General features: G+C 41.8%; 1 protein-coding gene across 1 annotated transcript in view; it reads right to left on the reverse strand.

The window, feature by feature from the left end:
• Window positions 1-11992: 11992 nt before the first annotated feature.
• SPOCK1 (SPARC (osteonectin), cwcv and kazal like domains proteoglycan 1) overlaps window positions 11993-19925 on the reverse strand; it is a 505769-nt gene continuing 497836 nt past the window's right edge. The window contains exon 11 of the mRNA XM_050962256.1: window positions 11993-18718. Coding sequence (XP_050818213.1) covers window positions 18528-18718 — 191 coding nt within the window. The 3' untranslated portion in view covers window positions 11993-18527. The remainder of the gene's footprint in view (window positions 18719-19925) is intronic.

The raw sequence follows: 19925 nt of genomic DNA on the forward strand, positions 1-19925 counted from the left end.
ATGCCTCTGAAAATCAGGCCCATTTTCTCTCCATTGATATGAACCTTATTGTGCAAACAAGGCACAGAGCACCAGTTCTTTGCTATTCAACATGGCCCTAACTTCCAAAAGAAACTGTAGTCAAAATAAAACATGGTGGGCTTTCCTTTCCGATTCACCCAGGGAGTTGTTTTCAGAGTCTGCAGAAACCTTCACTGTAAGTAGATAGGAACCTGAATCAGGAGAGCTCCTTCCTCCCCACCCCAGAAAAAGTGCCCAAGCCTTAATCTGGGAAAAGCTGGTAGCAAAATGTCCTCTGCATTGCCTCCCTCTCCTGCATTGAAAAGAACAGCAATGAACAGTTCAGCTGGACTTCAAGGCCCAGATTCTCAATGTATTTAGGAGCTTAAGTGCCACTGAAATCAAGGGGAGGCAGGCACCACAATGTCTTTGAGGATCTGAGCCATTGGAATTGGACGTGTTGGGTCAATAGCGCCCAAGAAGCTAAACATCCCCGACTCCAGAAGGAAGGTGCAACCATGCTCTCGGCCCCTTTCCTCAGCTTGCTCATCGTACAGTGCACCGAAAAGTGGCCAAAACCTGCAGGGAGAAATGAATATGAGCTTGGCAATTAAGTTCTCCAGTCCCCTGCCCATATACACACTATGAACTGAGCTGCATTTCCTTTACTTGTTAAGGGAAACTTGAAACAAATTACTTTATGAGCAAAGTTTGTAGCTGAGCCTTAAGGGACTTCTAATTAGCGTGCAAATATACATTTTCTCAATGTCTAGGTGAACACGTTTTTTTGTTATTTATAGTAACTCCCTTCACATTTATTCAACCAATTGCAAAAATGTCCCTTGAAGTAACGATTTAGAATTTTTATTCCAATTATTTCCTGATAATTCAAGAGCTTCTCCCCTACTATTAATCAGAAAACAGAAATTTAATCTATTCATTAGCACAACAAATGGCTGATCTGAAACCAGCCACAGATTATAAAATCATGCTGGAGATGCAAAACGTAGATATACTGCGCACAGAGCTGGAAAAAAAGAAAGGGTCCTGTAAAACGCTACTAAAAAGTCGTGTGTAACTTATCAAACTAATGTATTATTCACTGCAGTAGCCAGGAGGTTTGGTAAGACAGAGAGATGCAATGAGGGGAAATTAAGGAAGAAAAATTTAGACAGAATATCTGGCAAAATCTTCCTGACAATGACTAGCTTCCCCATGGAAGTATTGGAAGCCACATCCCATACGTGTTTGCACAGGGGTGGCTCTAGGGATTTTGCTGCCCCAAGCACGGCAGGCAGGCTGCCTCTCTGGCGGTTTGCCTGCGGAGGGTCTTCTGGTCCCGGGTCTTCGGCAGACCTCCTGCAGGCACGCCTGCAGGAGGTCCGCCGAAGCCGTGGGACCAGCGGACCCTTCGCAGGCACGCCTGCGGGAGGTCCGCCGAAGCCATGGGACCAGCGGACCCTTCGCAGGCATGCCGCCGGAGGCAGCCTGCCTGCCACCCTCGCGGCGCTGACAGAGCGCCCCCCAGCGGCTTGCCGCCCCAAGCACGCGCTTGGCGTGCTGGGGCCTGGAGCCGCCCCTGTGTTTGCAGTAGAAAATGTAGCAAGGACAGGTTGTTAGAATAGACCTTCTCCGCTGTAATTCTGATGGTTTAATGAACATGGAGAAGAGGCTAAATAAGCAATAGTAACATAGGAAGTGGTTTGCAGAGCACTGTCTATACTGCAGGTATCCCAAAGGCAATCGATTTACCAAGTAATGAATTCATTCTTGGTATTGCAATGGCTGCAAAGGGAAATGTAGCAGCAGTTCTGCATTCAGCAATAGCTAACACAGGACTTTAGACACGAGAACTGCTTTTACTATGAGAGGGAATGCTGGCCAAGATACTGGATGATCCTTTTACATCTGTTCTGGACAGTTCAATGGGCTCTTTTCTTTCCACCTGGAAAGACACCAGAGTTGGGCAGAAGAGGCCCACGTTTTTCATATTATCCGTTGCAGCTCCAGAGTGGGGCTAGGTAACTGTCTGCCCTAGTGCTCTCATTCTTGCTAGTGAGAATGGTCTCAGATCTGGCTAGTGTACTCAAAGCCAACTTCTGAAGGTCCCTCTTTGGGTGAACGGAACCAAGGAACAGCACAGAGGCAAGGACAAGAGAAGTGAAAAAATAAGTGCAGATAGTAGGTTTCCCAAAACACAGGAGATTAGATGACAGCTGTCGTAACTATAAAGGCAAGACTAACAACCCTTCTGTATACAATTCTAAAAAATCCCTCCTGGCAGAGGCACCAAAATCCTTTTACCTGTAAAGGGTTAGGAATTTCAGGTAACCTGGCTGACACCTGACCCAAAGGACCAATAAGGGGACAAGATACTTTCAAATCTTGGAGGGGGGAGGCTTTTGTTCGTGCTCTTTGTTTTTGGTGGCGGTCGCTCTTGGGACTAAGAGGGACTGGACATCAATCCATGTTCTCCAAATCTTTCTGCACAAGTCTCTCATATTTCAAACTTGTAAGTAACAGCCAGGCAAGGCATGTTAGCTTTATCTTTGTTTTCTCAACTTGTGAATGTTCCTTTGCTAGAGGGAGGTATCCTTGTTTTGCTGTAACTTTGAACCTAAGGCTAGAGGGAGTTCCTCTGGGCTCTTTGAATCTGATTACCCTGTAAAGTTATTTCCATCCTGATTTTAGAGAGATGAACTTTACCTTTTCTTTTAATAAAATTCTTCTTTTAAGAACCTGACTGATTTTTCATTGTTTTAAGATCCAAGGGTTTTGGATCTGTGTTCACCAGGACTAATTGGTGAGGGTATACTCTCAAGCCTACCCGGGAAAAGAGGTGTAAGGACTTAGGGGGGGAGGAATTAGTCTTAAATCTGCCCAGGAAAGGAGGGGATTAGGGACTTGGGAAATATTTGGGAAAAGGCAGAGTTCCAAGTGGCTCTCCCCTAAGATTTGGAACACGCTTGGTGGTAGCAGCTTACTGTTAACTTAAGCTGGTGAATAAGCTTAGGGGGTCTTTCATGCATGTCCCCACATCTGTACCCTAAAGTTCAGAGTGGGGAAGGAACCCTGACAACAGCACTGCACAGAAAAGTCTTGGATTTTTGGATAAATGCCAAAGATTTGATCCTCCCATCTCAGCAGAAACAGCCCGGCAAGGTTCAAACCAAGATGTAAGGAGTAATATTTCCAGACAATTTGTCATTGTTGCAAGCAAAGACAAGGCCCACTTGAAATCCAGGGCTGTGGGAATGCATTTGGTTGTAATACCTCAAAGGGAAGCTTTTCAATCACTGCTGTTGCATGAAAGGATGCAATTTAATACACAACCCAACATGGAAACATGAAGGCAAGGCTCTTCAAAGTTCCTCATTAAATATAACTACATTGAATACAACCTTGTGTCTTAGCTCTGCCTGATCTAACAAAACTCAAAGGCTTGGAGGGCCCTTTCAGACCCCTAAAAGGTGCATGTACGGTTACTTTGGCAACTGAAAAGACGCTCAAGCACAGCAGAAGTGGGCTGTGATGTAGGAGAAGCCTAGAGGGAGTATATATAATTTCGAATGGAACTCAAGAGAGAAACATAGCTGTATCTATAGCTGAACCAACTACAGAATTGATGAACAGGGTCATTTTTTCCCCCAAGAGGCTTAGCATCAATATACAATGCTCCATGGGAAAAGTCTTCACAACATTCTAGTTTCTGCCCTGGAGACACTGTCAACTTAAAATTCCCTGAAAACATGAAAACAAATCATGCTGTCAAAAATCTTGCCTTAGAAACAAATTACGCTCTCCAAATGTGTCTTGGCGATATAATTGATAAACTGAGCGTGTGTGAAATTTTTGAAAAAGCAAGAAGGGAACTTAAGGATAAATGACTAAAATAGGAGAATAATGAACATGTGTAAATAACAAACACAAACAATAAATATAAATGACTGTCTGACAAACTGTAAATAATCCGAGCATTTCAGGCCTGAAATGTGATTCCTCTTCTGGGAAAGCTGGCGTTGACAAGGAAAATAAGAAGGAAGTAGGTTATTATGGGCCTTTGAAACATCAGGCCAGATGATCGAGCTCTTGGAATTTTTTCTCAGATAACTTACCTTGCATAATAAAAGTAAAGGTGGTTCCACCCCTTTTTCCTGTCATCAGTAAGGTGTTGTCTCCATCAACATCTAGAAATGGTTCTTGCAGCACTGTGCCAGTAGTTTCAGATCCCAATAGAGTTGATTAACCATCTAAATTCTAAGGCCTTGTTTACACATAAAAGTTGTACCACTTTAACTATACTTAGGGCCCTACCAAATTCCTGGGCCATTCTGATAAATGTCATGGTCATAGCATTTAAAAATATCTTGAATTTCACAGCTTCAGACATTTAAATCTTAAATTTGACAGAGTGGTGACAAACCGTGAATATGTATTTAGAAATATAAACATGTAAAGCCCCAAGTCAGTGTTTCTCAAACTTGGGGATCCCGAGCCAAAAGGGGGGTTACCAGGCTACAGTGTTGTCACCCTTACTTCTGTGCTGCTGCTGGTGGCAGTGCTGCCTTCTCACCAGCCTCCACTGCTCTCCGGCCACCCAGCTCTGAAGGCAGCACAGAAGTAAGGATGGCAATACCGTGATCCCCCTACAATAGCCAGATTTCACGGGGAGATCAGATTTCATGATCTGTGACACATTTTACAGGGCCATGAATTCTGTAGGGTCTTATACATGACCTAGAAATTCATAACCCCCTAGTGGTGAGATCAAAAAGGTCCAGGACCTCCTTTCCTCTGGGGAGTTGTTAAAAACTCAGTGAGGTGGTATTAGCATTGTGCATGTGACACCCAGAGTATAGATTTACTGTCTGAAACTGAAGCACAGATACAATTCCTCCATCTCCCTCTAACTCCCAAATTTTAAATACTCGCTTTCAATTTAATCCTCAGTTGTTGACATTTTGGCCAGAGTAGCTCTGCTCAGATGATGTTTCACGATGGGAATAAACTTCCTGAGGTTTCAATTCAATCAGTGTGAAATTTAAAAATATTTGGGCTGTGCAGTTATGCTCTGGGTCAGGTTAATGTTTAGAGTACATGCTTGTTAATTTGGATAGAAAGCCCAGGTTTGCTGAATGAATGAATGGTGCGTGTTGTGGTCCATACATGTTTGAACATGATATTATTTATAGGTTTTCCTGGGGAGCTCATCATCGGGGTATCTAAGCCCCTTGCAGAGATGCATAGATTTATCCTTACAACACCCCTGGGAGCTAGGGAAGTGCTGCTATCCTCATTTGACAGATGGTGAAACTGAGACCCAGAGGTTCAGGGACTGGCCTATGATCCCAGAGGTAAGGTCTTCTGGGTCCCAGTCTCGTGCCTTAACTACAAGGAACTGCCATCCTGTCTGCCGAGGATGCAGCTATTGGAAGAAGGTACTGTATGCTGTGAGGCAAGATTAGCTCGATTTCTAACATTAAAAAAACCCAGGGAAACCCCAATATCTGCATGTTTTCATCATGGCAAATCCCAAAGGGATTTGCAACTCTAAATCAATCACTGGCTAGGTGTTTAAATACTCACTTGCTCTGCTGTCTGATAATTTAGGAGTAATTGCTGTAACACCCCATCTACTGGAAGATCCTTTGTAAAGTATACTCATGGGCTGGGTCTAAGTGTCAGCCTATACTAAACCATCCTTCTTTTGGTCTGGAGACACGATCTCGTAGTAGAAATATAAGACACTATCAGGTAAAGAGGAAATGAGAACAGAAAACAACATTAAAATGCAAGCCATTGTCAGAGGTTATTTCTATGGATAATCTTCCTCAGCTAAACAGTACAGCTGAGAGCAAGTCATGCCCTGTGTCAGCTGTGATTGTTCCCAAGGAAAGACTTGAGATTGAATTTAACACACAAGTGATGAGGAGATGCTTTTGAGAAGGGCATACTCTGCAGTTCTTTGCAGGTTACTAAATGGAAGACCTGATTCTCCAACGTACTTTGTGTTGGCATTTACACTCAGGCAGAGTTGGTGCAAAAAGCTACCAATGTGGAATGGCTTTGTTTTTACATCTGCTCTGTGCAGGGTGAAATGAAGACCCAGGGTCCAAGGCTGTGGAAAATAGAGCTGGGCAAAAAATTTTTGGTGAATAGTAAATTCACCAAAAAAATGCATTTTCCAGGGCACCAGCTAATACAGGTTCAGGTAGAATTTGACGAATAGTTTTGGCTGAGAAAAAACCAACAAAAGATTTTCAGAAATATCAATTTTTTTTCACCGTTGTTTAAACTAACCCTTTGGAGCTTTCATTCTGAAACTGTATTTTTAAAACAAAATCTTGTTTCAAATCGACATTTTGTTTTTAAGAATGTCACTCTGAATCAACATTTAAACATATCATTCGACCTGAAAACATTTTTTTGCTTTGGCAAGAAAAAGAGAAAAAAAAATTATTTTCACTTTGAAATGAACAGATTGTTCCCCACCCGTCTCCCCTGGATTTTTCAATTTAGCCACCAAAGCAAAAAGATTAGTTATTGGCTTAGCTGCAGTAGAGAATCAGGCCTGGAATTTACAAATGTGAAAAGAGGCTATAAAGGTGGGATATCTTGAGACCAGAAAATAGATGGGTACAGCAGAAATCAGGGTCACTGAAAAGCCTTCATAAGGACTCTAGGGAAGATAACCCAGACACAGAGCCTTTAGGACCAGGAACTCTGATTGTAATTTAACCCCACAGGCAACTGTTTGTGATACAGCCTGGCTCCATGTTAAAGGAGGATTTCCTGACTCAATTAGTAAGGACATTAATTCATCAATTATGCAAAATGGATGAGCAATCAGATATCCTATTCTCTCCCCAATGCAACTCATTGTTAAAAGTTTAATTAACTTGCGAGTGCCTGTGGGAGGAAACAGACGTTTGAAGATTCAGTTAAGGAACAATGACCTCAAAGTGGGATGAAAAATTGACTTGAGGCCAGATGAGAAAGCCAGTTTTGCACTGAAAGGACACAGATGCCATTGCACATAGATTCAAAAAATAATCTGGAGCCAAATTCTGCTCAGTTCCACCCCGTAACACTGGAGTAGTTCTTGTGGTGTACTGAAAACTGTTAAAATTATAAACTATCACTTTAAATTGCAAGGGGTTTCATGGATTGGCTTGAAGACTAGGGGACTTTGAGGAAAGCAGTGTGATCTGGGTCTTCTCTGGGAAGGCTGCTAAGAGCCAAGCTAGAGCAAGCTGTTGTGCCTTCTGCTGTAGGGAGCAGCCTGTTTGTCTCTCTCTTTTTGGTTTGTGTGTTACTGTTCTGGGTTCTAAGAACTAAAGTAGTAGTATATTGTGACCTTCCAGAAAGAGTATTTTTAGATTGTTTCTATCTTTTCAGTGTGTACGCCTTGAACATAACAACTCCACTTGTGTAACTGGGTGCAGAGCTCAGCCCATCCCACCCAAACATGCTGCTACTTGAGATAGCGCTGAATGAGATCTTCCCATGCATTTTGGGCTGGATAGCAAAAGGACTTAGGTATCTAACTGCCACTTTAGGCACCTAAATACCAGAATCAGGCCCCACTGCAAGTCACAAAACCCCCATTCAGCTGCCACCAAACCCTGTAGGCACCTAAACACACTTAGTACCTAAATTTTTGCAGTTAAAGTTGCCTATATTTCTGCCTGTGTGCATGTGCACTGCAGCCCCATGCCAGGCATCTGGATGCATAGCGCCCATGAACCTAGGAGAGACAGGCATTCCTCCACTTATCTCACCTTGGGTCTTGATCTGGTATGTGTGCTCAGAACTCATCTACTGGATTGGGCCTCTATAGGTGAGCTTACAGAAAATGGCCAGGCATGGGAGAGAGGACAATTTTTAGCCCAGTGGTTACATCCTCACCTGGAATGTAAGTGACTCTTCCCTTCAAGTCCTCCCTCCACCTGATGAGATGGGATTTGAATTGGGTGTCTCCCACAGCCCACGTGAGTACCCTAACCACTGGGCTGAAAGTCCTCTGCCCCCACCCCCGAACTTCTAGCTAAAATAGCATAGGTGCCTAACACCAAGAGAACCCTGTTTATAGATGAAGAACAAAGGACTCCTCTAATAACTCTAGGGGTGCAGAGAGAGACCCTCACAGAGAGAACGCAGCAGCAGGCAGGCTTGGTCTTATGAAAGGAAGGTCTCAGTCTTCCTGGCTAAAAACTGTTATGAGGAGGAGGTGGAGCAGTACTTTATTAGATAAGAGGGCAGCATGTTAGTTAAGTTTAGGCCACAAAATGTGTGTTATGATTTTATTTTATATGTAACCCTTTGTTCCCAGTATTTCTGTTTGCAATCATCTGCTCCTCTTTTCTTTGTTCCACAAACTTGGACTTGCTTTTTCTATAAACAAATCTAAGTGCTGTGTGTCAAGCGGAGCTGTGCTTAACTAGTTGTGGTGTACAGTTCCTTTGGGAACAGAGGAGCCAGACATTCTGTGTGTGTCCAGTGGCTTAGGGGCTGGGCACTTCAGGAAGACACTTGGAGGACTTGGACGTTGGAACATGCCATTTGCTTGCAGAGGGACAGAGGAGCCTGTGTGGGCAGGGGGGAGGAGGGAGAGCACTTGTGTTGCTCATGACCAGTTGAGTTGAAGAGCTGTTCCAGAGCAGGCACTTTCTCATGCTAAGGGCAAGTTTTAGCAAGGTGCCTTGTAAGAGGAAATGTCACAGACGGTTGTTTTTTGTTTCTGCTTTCCTTAATCTGAAATAAAAATCATTTTGACTGAGAAATGCAGGTTTTCTTCACATGTGGGAAACCATAACATGGAGCAGTCTGAACCCTGGGTTTGAAGATGGACTGGCTGACAGACTTTTACAGCTCTCAGTCTTCGGGCCCAAAGCCTGAAGCCTTCACTTAGATTTTGCTCAGTTCATAACATGTCAGCGCTTCAAAATTTGCCATTGTCAACATACATCAGGAACAGAGAAGGCTAGAATTTACGTGGGTGATGCAAACCAAGGTGCAAGATGCCTGCAGCTTTGCCCTTTCTAGTACAAACAGAAAGGATAGAAAAACCAGCTCAGATGCTGAAAATCTATTTAATATCTCACGCTCTCCCAAGTTCAGCTTTTCCTATAGTGCTCAGCATCATAATATCTAAAATCTGACATGAGTCAGACAGTTTTGGAGTGTTTTTGTTAAGGATAAACTCAGTTGTACTCAAGGTCAGGCAATTTAACATCCTATAAGTTATTTTGTCACCAACAGTTGATTTATAGCATAGAATGTGATTAATTAATTTTACATACTTTTAAGGAGGATTCTTAGCATGTTCCTGACTTTGATGTCTCAATTCCCTCTTGTGATTTGGGTTACACATCAGAAAAACACTTGTGATTGGGATAAAGGTGCCTAACTGTGATATTTTCTGTATTTGGGATTAACTAAAAAGCTGCAATTACATGATGATCTGATACAGAAAGTAACAGAAAGGAGTCTCCAGGTACGTGAATCAGCAGGATTTCTCCTTCAACTCACCTGTCAAACTGGCGCTCTTGGATTTCTGGTGTATAGCTCAGGTCAAGTCAGCTTTATTCTGGAAAAATTGCTTTAGTCAGTTCCAGTGATTTTCCACCTGTCCCTTTAGAGTAAATAACTGGTAGGGAAGGACTTTAGCCTCTATGGAGGTAAAGCGACAGACAGTTTAAATTAAAAAAAAAAAAAAAAAGTAGCGAGGTGCACAGTTGTGCACCCAACTAGCATGCACAATTACAGTGCTTGTATTCTGTGGCCATGTTGTGTCCTGGCACCCAGACTGCAAGCGCTTGGGGCAGGGAGCTGCTTTTTTGTGACTTGTCTCTATAGTGCCTAGTGGGGACGGGTGCTGAGTCTTGACTGGGGCTCTTAGGAGCTACCACAATAAAAAGTAAATATTATTACACTCAAACACCTCTTTTTCACCTCCCAGACACCTCTACAATCTCTCCCCTATTTATATCTCTGCTCTAATTTCCTCTACCTCTTCCTCGCCTCCACTCCAACCAGTCTCTCTACATTTATCTCCTCCTCACTCTCTCAGCTTTGCATCCCCGCACCTAAGCCACTACCTCACTTCCTGTGCAACCACCTCTTTAAACTCACTTCTTCCAGGAATCCTTCCTCTGGCCTCCCTCACCAAAAATCTCCCTCCATCCACCCTGTCCTGAACGTGACCTCATTCCTTACCTTGTCCATTGAGACCAATGTCTTTGGAGCAGGGAAGATGTCTCGCTCTCTTTGTAGAGAGCACTGTAAATTTACAGCACTGCTGAGCAGAAGGATGGTCCCGGTGGTTAGAGTGCAAATCTGGGACTTGGGAGGCCTCAGGTCACTTCTCCAACTTCCTGTTTGACCATTGGCCAGTCACTGAAGTCCAGATTTGTAAAGACATTTAGGTGCTGCTGTGCTCAGCATTGCAGTCAATGGGATTTAGGCTCCCAAGTATTTAAATCCCTTTTGAAAATGAGACCTAGGTTCCTTCATCAGTTAGGAGCTGTCATGCTGAGTGCAGCAATGGCTAAGTATCTTTAAAAACTGTGATCCTTAGCCCCTCTCTGCCTCAGTTCCTAATATGCCCAATGGGGATAATAGCCCTGCCCTGACTGACAGGGGTGGTGTGCGGATAAATACCTGAAACGTTGTGAGGTGCTCAGATACTGACGTGATCGGGGCCAGATAAGCAGCTTAGAGTGAGAGTAATTAACCATTGGAACAGTTTACCAAGGGTTGTGGTGAATTCTCCATCACTGACGATGTTTAAATCAAGATTGGATGTTTGTCTAAAAGATCTGCTCTAGGGGTTATTTTGGGGATGTTCTATGGCCTGTTTTAGACAGGACGTCAAATTAGATCATCACAATGGTCCCTTCTGGCCTTGGAATCTAAGGAGCAACCCTGGTAACACATTGTTTGAGCCAAGAAATGTGCTTTTATGCTGATTAAAATGTATGGAAATAGGGTAGAAACGAAATGGAAAAATCATTTTCCTTTCAATACCTGGCAGCACTATGCTTTTAATACTGGGTCTTTAAAGTCAATTAATGTTATTGTACTGAAAAGAAGTCAGATGCATTAGATGATATTAGGGTACTTAATGAGCCAGAGAGACAAAAACAGAGATTTATATTTATGAATTATAGATGGTTTGTTATTTTTTACCAGTGGTATTTTCAATTAATTTCACTTGATTTATATTGTAGGTAATGATGTTAAAGTGCCTAGAGAGCATGGCAATGGATACTTTCAGGAGACACTTTTTATTTAACAGAAAACCACAATTTCCAAAACCTAATTGGGGAGGAAACAAGCTTGGAAAAGAAACTAAATTAATTAGGATTTTTTTTAAATCAATTTTTAATACATCCAGTTACCAGTTTTTGTTTTAAAGTACAGCTTTCTAAAGACATGACATTAACTTCACAGATATAACAGCTGACACTGAACAGAAGTACAGGGAAGAAAACTGAAAAATAACATGGACCAGCCACTTCAGCGCGTACTTCCGTTGCTGACTCTAAGCACAGCAATACTGTAGTTTGGATCCCCACAGTGTAAAACAAACGGCAGGCAAAAAGGAGTCGCAGACAAATTAAAATTTATTGAGACAGACAAAAATGTAGCTATTTAGGACTACAATTAAGCATTTACAGTTAACCAAGGAGGTTAGCAAAATGTTCACATTCCAGTTAACTCCTTATGGAAAAAGCATTCAGAATTTATTATGCTAATCTAATTTACTATGATAACCTACATTCCATCTACAGTAGGGACATCAAACTTAAACACGTAATATTTGGATCTCTCCTTACAACACATCACATTTAACAGTAACAGATATCAGCAGCATTGAGAAAAGTATAAAAAGACCAAAACCCACCTACCGTAGAAAGGGCTTTTTCATGGATAGTACCTGTACAAAGCAGTCTATGTATTGAAGAAACCAGAATGGTATACAGAACAAACTGCAATGAAAGCCAAAAAGTGTAACAAGCTAAGCAGGAGAGATCTGGTGGTCTGTAGCAAATGATGACCTTAGATCTTATGTCATTTGCTGCCTGGGTGGCAAATCTGCAAAAAACATGCAAATATTAAAATATTCCTATGCCAGAAAAGTACACTGAGACTCTAGAGTAGGCTGGATAGGCAAAGAGAAGCTTTCACTAACAAACAGTGTTGTTTTCAATATAAACTTTACATTGGAAATATAAACTGTAGAATAAATATTAAATAAACACAGAAAATGGGTTAAAACCATAGCCAAAATATTTTGATATACTCATAGTGTTCATGAAGGTGCCAACAACAAAAATCGTGTCAGAAACTGAACTCAAGGGGTATTTTGAGTTAACAATACTAGTGAAAAGGACACTTGGAAACATAAAGCAATACTTCATGATGTTTCATAATCTTTCATCTGTAAAGGAAATGTGATAAAATTAGTCTCCATCTTTAAATAACGGAGCTCCTCTGTTTCCATCTTTCACATTTGGAAGGTCAACAATTTGAGGCAAGTGGAATATTTGACTTTGTAACAAAAATGGGAATTAAATCAAGCCAGAAGCAAGTGAAATGCTCCCTACAAATCTCCTGATTGTCATGCAGGAGAAGCCTGAGAAAGGGGCTGTTTAATTCTTTTGCAGTTTGCAATGGCCGCTGCCTCTGGATACAGTGCACTGAATGCCCATTGCTTTACTACTTCACTAAACTGGGATATCTTCTTAAAATATCTTCAACAATTGGTGGGAAAAAGATCAACAGAAAGAACTCTGCTTTGTCATCCCACCGTTAATGGCATGTACTTTCACTGCTGTCTTAATCTGACAACAGCCATAATAAGATAAAAAGTTAAAAATCAGGAGTTACTATACTTGGTGGGAAACGGTGATTGGCAAAATTACATTATTCTGCTGAGCAAGTTGATTTGCCAGGCGGCAGCTGTTGGAAACTGTCGTAGCTCCAGTGATTTCAGTGGAGCTTTACATCAGGTGGGGATCTGCCCCCAGATCCAGACATATTCTCAGCTGCTTTTCTCAAAGCGTGTGGCTCCGCCTTACACAATTCTTACCAAAATATGGGACATTATTCTTTTATACAATTTGTATAATTTTTTATGTGCTACATTGTATTTCTACTCTACTACACTAGATAATGACGTTACTCTTCTCAAATTCTGACCTCCATTCAGGAAAGCACGTAAGCATGTGTTTAAAGTTAAGCACGCACTTAAGGTGATTTCCTGTAGAGGGATGCCTTCCTGAACCAGGACCTGGGAGCTGAACTGGGGCAAAGAGGTTCGCACAAGCCCTCCAGACCAAGTTGAGCGTCACCCAGAAAACTACAGCAGTTGTTCCAGGCAGCATTCTGCCTTCAGATGTACACACAACACCCCATTGACTCTGATGGGACTTGTGCAGGTACATCTGAACACAGGTTTTGGACTGTAATACATTCACTTTTATGTTCATTACTTCATATTTGCTGAAAATAAACGCAGCCAGTCTCACCTGGAAGAGTCAGGTGAGAAGAGGCTACAGGATGAGTCCCGAGTCCTAGAGAGAATGAGGATGAAGACCTGCTGGCATTGGAGTGGCCAGAGTGCCTGTTCAATTAAGCTGTAAGACTGATTGCAATTATTTAAAGGAAATATTTTATAAATGTAGGGAATGAAAGAGGATCCTACAGGATCTGTATGTATGTGGATGCAGTAACCTGATGCCTTGTGCAAATGGAACATAGAGGCTGCAGCCACTGCTTGCATCTTCCCTACCCACCTGCACTTCTCCTGAACAGTACCTGATTATACAGGCTGTAAGGGGAGCAGAAGATCTGACTCTCAAGGATTTATGTGATGCATATCACTGTGTAGGAGCCATCTGCCCTGGGATGAGTTTAGCACCAGCAGAACGTTGGTATGGTGTCAGCTTTCATGATACAGTTCTTAATGATTGTGGATATCCCCTTGATTTCATGGCACAGTGGGATGCCTCTTCTACTTTGACGGTGAGGCCTGGAGTCAGGGAAATGGCAAGGCCATGAGCTTGGGAAAGGCCATGGGCAAAACCAGAGATTTCATCTGATTAAAATCAATCTCAGAATGAAGCCAGCCCAGATGTGCGAGATGCAAGATATTGATGGTGCTCAAGGGTCACTACAAGTAACAATGTCGAACTACAAGATGTGTTTGTTCCTTTTGCAAATCGCCATCGTTTTTGTCAAAGGCAAGGAGAAAAGAATTCTTTTCAAGGCCTGTAATTTATAAAGAGTGATTTTCAAGAGATGGAAGCAAAATAAAACGGTCAAAGCCCAGCTTCCTCAGGCTATTCCAAATCACTAGTTTGGTCGGGAACACACTGGGGATGCTGTTGATTTCACAGCGGTTTTATACCATCTAATCCCAGTAAAATCAATGGCCTTGCTGCTGATTCACACCAGTGTAAATGAGGTCAGGACCAGGCCCATTTTGTTGCTGTTCTTGTCACTCATTTTACAGCAGAGCAGAATGAGCTTCCCATCTCTGTCCCTCTTATGCTCATCTGGTAGTGATTTATAAACATTACAAGTCAAATAAAGAAGGCGACTCACCAGTATCACAGACAGGACATAACCATCTGGATCATGCAAAATAGAGGCTGCATTTATTATTTCTTTCCACATACACAATCCCCTAAAGCAACCCTCCCCATCCCCAATTTTAGCATAATGAGAAATTCATTGCAGGATCTTCCTGCGGCCTGGGGGAGCATCTGAAGACCATGTCATGCTATCTGCTGAGGGCTAAACAGTACTCTCCTCCTGCATGGGCACCAAAGGTATGTCTACACTGCATTGGAAACCTGAATCTGTGCGAACCAGGCTTGTGTATCTCCAAGCCCATGCTTGACCATTCACACTGCACTGTAAAACTGGGCTTACAATTGCTGGACTCAGGTCTCATAGCTGTGCTAATGCGCCCATACTGCATGTCTGTGGCTTGAGCTGCATCCACACTGCAAAATGACAGGGGTTGGACTGAGGCTCAGTCCCTAGCAGGGTCCTAGGACCTGGTCCTGAGTGTTTGCTGGCCTGAGCCAGACTCATTGATGTATGGACAGAGGGGGCACTTGGGTTCAAACCTGAGTCACGTCCTGTGCATAGAGTGCAGTGTGGACATACCCAGGGTTGTGAGTTCAATCCTTGAGGGGGCCATTTAGGGATCTGGGGCAAAAATCTATCTGGAGATTGGTCCTGCTTTGAGCAGGGGGTTGGACTAGATGACCTCCTGAGGTCCTTTCCAACCCTGCTGTTCTAAGTGGTACTCCCCCATGGGAGTAAGTGAGCAGAGGGGAGTTGGGGAAGGGTTGAAGATGGGCAAGAAGCAGGTAGAGTCATGGCTCCGTGCACCAGTGAGTGGAGCTGGCTACATGCAAGAGGGAGATTTATGCAGCATACTCCCCAGCCCACACAGGGAACTTTGGAGGAACAGTGCCTCCGAAGGCACAATGCTTTCTGGGGGCTGCTCTGAGGCTACATGCTGCTCCAAACTCAGGGCTGGTTAAAGCTCAATCTCGCCCTAAAAAGTGAATCAGAGTGGACTGTAGGATTTCCATCAATTGCCTTAGCTGCCAACCATTTTTCCACAAAAAAACAGAGAGCAAACCAACCCTCAGTGGAAATCCTGGCTGCTTCCTTTTCTATTAAGACCAATCATCCAGTTTGGACCTCTAACAACTTTCAGGTCATGACTCCAGACAAACATAGAATAAAAGAGCTGAAAACAACTATGCCCCTACAACAAGTTGTGACATAGAAGCTCATTTGATGTTCACAATTCCCATTGTCACGGGGCTTTTCCCATTTTGATGCATTATTGTACCAGTGAATTCCATGGATGTGTGTGTGAATGAAGCCTTTCCTTTTATGTTCAAATCACCTGCACACATTGACACTGCCTAGATAAGCAGAAACAAATTATTTCTTCCTTTCAGACAAGTTCTGTTCGTAATGAGCAAATTTTCTTTCTTCCAAAGAAATTGCAGGCAAAGGATTTGAAACAAGACTTTAAAAATAAAACCAGCTTTTGCAGTTTATAATGTCAACTATAGGAGCTAGTGTGTATTTCAGCTGTGTGTGTCTTAGCTACTAGCAGATAGGTGCAGTGATGGTGCCCAGAAAACAATACAAGGCATAGGGAGTCCATTTGTTGGGCTTGCATAATAAGATCATACATACAGTGGATTCTCTAGTATGAAACCTTTGGGTTGGAGCCTGCAAATCCCTACTTATGTGGGCAGAAGAATTTGCAGGATCAGGCCTTTATTTGGAAACATTTAAAGCAATGCTTTTTCCCTCAGTCACTGAAGACCCACAGGATAATAGACAGTACAAACACCAAGGGTATATCTGGAAGGTACACCCTGAGAAGGATTCAGAGTAGCAGCTGAGTTAGTCTGTATCTGCAAAAAGAACAGGAGTACTTGTGGCACCTTAGAAACTAACAAATTTATTTGAACATAAGCTTTCGTGGGCTATAGATGTATGCATCTGATGAAGTGGGCTGTAGCCCACAAAAGCTTATGTTCAAATAAATTTGTTAGTCTCTAATGTGCCCCAAGTACTCCTGTTCTTTTTCCGGAGAAGGATGTCTGGCTTGGGCTCATGTGTCACAAGAACAGTAAATTCAGACTGCTGGCTTGAGGACATGAAACCCAAAGGAAATGGGTGAAACACCCTGCTTTTGGAATGGGATTTGGCATTTATATTGGTAGATTTCATTTTGCAAACTTTACCTTGTAATGACACGATTCACCGCCAAAAATGAATCACGGAACATGCAAGATAGATAAGCAGGCAAAGTACTATTTATATTGACTAATGGTCTGAGGGTAAACTGCACCCGACAGCTGCTTTTGAAAATGCAAGTCAATTCACATAAGGAAGTAGTGTCTTTAACAGAAATATAAAGATTTTCTTTGAAATGCCTATTGGCCAAATTCATTTCTAGTATAACTCAATTAACTTAAATGGAATTACTCCTGTCACCTCATGGTGCATTTGACCCTAAAAGATTTAAGAATTAAAGTTCTATCATGGGTCACTTTTGTCCTCTTAAATACAAAAATGAACTGCTTACAAACATATTCTGTCCCATGACTTCTCATTGTTATCGTGTTTTCTGATAATCTGGATAAAATAACAACAAGGATAAAAGCCATGATATGGTACATTCATTTTACCCATGACTTTTAACAGGGAAGGGAAGTAAATAATTTAGCTTCAGAATGCTGTGATACAGCTGTGGAGATATGTATAAATGGGAACGGCTTAAAGAATCAGAGGATTCAATTTTAATAACATTCTTCTATTTATAGGTGTGTATAGGAGTGCACGATATTTCATATTAAGCAGAAAAGATGCTAGTTGGAAACATGACTATCTAAGGTTGTTTTTTATACAGACTAAAATAAATATTAACAATTTAAAATAAAGAAGAGACAGCTTATTACTTTTGATGGTGAGTATCTTTGACAGCTTCCTAGCTTCCAAATGAGGAGTTACTTAGGGTAAATCAAGAACAGAGGATTTCCAGCAGATCCATTGGTGTGTTACTCCAGAAACAGAGGCAGCTTGCATGACATTAGTGCAAACTTTTAGTGCAAACTAATTAAAACAGAAACCCAAGATGTGCTAGTTGGAAAATGGTTACAATGATCTAGATGTACAAAACATTCCAACATTCTGGAAGGTGGTTAAATCATGTTCCCCTGCTACGAGGCTCGAAGTCGGTGGTAGCTGCAGACACTCAGCATCTCTCAGGATCGAGATCATATTGTTAACTATGAAAACGAGGTGACAATGACCTGATCCTGCACTTTTACAGCCAATGGAAGTTTTAATATTGACTTCAATAAGGGCAGAACTAAGCCTATAGAAATCACTCTTAGAGCAAGTGAGAAAAAATACTGATGGATTTCTTCCTGACTTAAAACCATCAATATTAGTGAGCCAGAAGTTATTATACACATAAGACTTGCTCTTTAGTGACAAGTGCCAGACATGGGACAGAAACCGAGGCACCTGCTTTTCTATATTACCTACTGCATAAAAGAAAAGCAATTACTTATAACATGGTCAGAAAATTCAGTTAATAGCTGATGACAAAACTTCTCCAATGTTGATAACATAAAATGGGCTTTTAATACTTGCACTGGTTTGTTTTTTCTCTCTTCTTTTTTAATCCCATAAACTGTATTTCACAAGCTCTGCAGGTGGAGATTAAGCTATGAAACTCTGCTTAAACAAAACTAACAAAACTCATAGCCCCACTGACAGAGGAAAAAAAATTAACTGTATTCAAACCAGTAGCTAGCTGGAAAAAAGCTGTCTTGAAAATGATATATACTGTACAAAATTAAACAGAGAGGAGAGATATTTTGTGCCTGATGTTCTTAGATACAATTGCAGAGATATGAAGTGACTTGCAATATTGTGCAAAACATGAGTCCTCAGAACTGTGACAACTACCATATATAACCAATTTCATCATCCTTATCATCATCTTCATCTTCATCATCCTCGTTAGCTGCTCTTACATGAATCTTCATTTTCCCTTCTTTGTCTTTTTTCGCTGCTTCACGGTCCTGTTCCAAATCATCCAGTAATACAACAGATCCACCACTGCCAAAATCCCCTGAGGTTTCTTGCTCTTCTTCTAAAATAGGTAAGAGTTAAATGTCATTCTCTTTCCCAACAACCCAAAAATCTCTTTAGTCAATGCTTGTTAATGTTCTGACCATGCAAGTTACTTTTTTTTTTGCCATAAATTAATTTTTAAAGAGGCAATTTAGCAAATGACAGCACAGCAGGTCCCCTTAAAAATGTACATACATCTGTTGTACCCATGACCACAAATCTGGGAGGAAGTAATAGTCCTGTGGGATCTAGAATAAGATACAAGGCCTTGCACCTCTAGATTTCTAATTTAAATCCATCCAGGGTCAATGGTGACTGAAAATCATTACCATCTGATGATTGTCTGGTGGTCATGAAACATGAAATGAGTTGGTGGTCTTGGATTAATTCCTGAAAGTCAAATGTCTACATTAGAACTGGATGGAAAACAATTTTCCCAACCCATGAAAACTGTCAAGATTTCAAGGAAAAAAACTAACAACCCAACCTGTTTGTCCTGATTTACGACAAAATATCAAAACCTTGAAAATTTTCATGGACTGAAAATTCCCCCCAACATTTGGTTTGGTTTAGTTGAAGCATTCTGTTTCAATCATTTCAAAACACTGTGTTTCAATTTTGACCATTAAATCTGTTTTTTAATCCCAATCAGCTTTTTTTAAAACAAAAAGTTGCTTTGAATCAGAAAACCAGAATTTTTCATTTAGAAAATACTGAGGCAGAACATTGACAATTGCACTGCTTGTTTAAAAAAAGCCCCCCACAGAAAAACATGAGTCAAGAAAGTCATCAAAAGTTTTGCTGTCGATGAATCAGCAATTTTCCATAAAAAAGTCTTGTCAAAAATGGCCAGTCAGCTCTAGTCGACCTCAGAAAATCCCTGTCACAATCAATGCTAACTGCTTCCTTGGTGGCTCATCTCAGCAGAGTACCAAAGAACTGAATGTGCATGGACACTGAAACACCCTCTCAGTGCAACTGATTCACACAGGTACCTTGGTTGGGATGGGGCTGCGCTATGGCTGTCTATATGTGGGCTGGGATCAGGCCACCAGGGAGCTGGGATATTGGACTGATCCACTTTCTCATGCACACATATGCTACCTGCCTATTTTGGATGCATATCTGGCTGGGGTGAGGACAGAGGCGGGCACACAGGAATCTGCGTGCCCATCTTTGGTAACCACACGTGCAAATGGTTCTCAAAGGCTAGGTATATGTTGCAA

The sequence above is a fragment of the Gopherus flavomarginatus genome, chromosome 7 (assembly GCF_025201925.1).
Source record: "Gopherus flavomarginatus isolate rGopFla2 chromosome 7, rGopFla2.mat.asm, whole genome shotgun sequence".
Classification (NCBI taxonomy): Eukaryota; Metazoa; Chordata; order Testudines; family Testudinidae; genus Gopherus; species Gopherus flavomarginatus.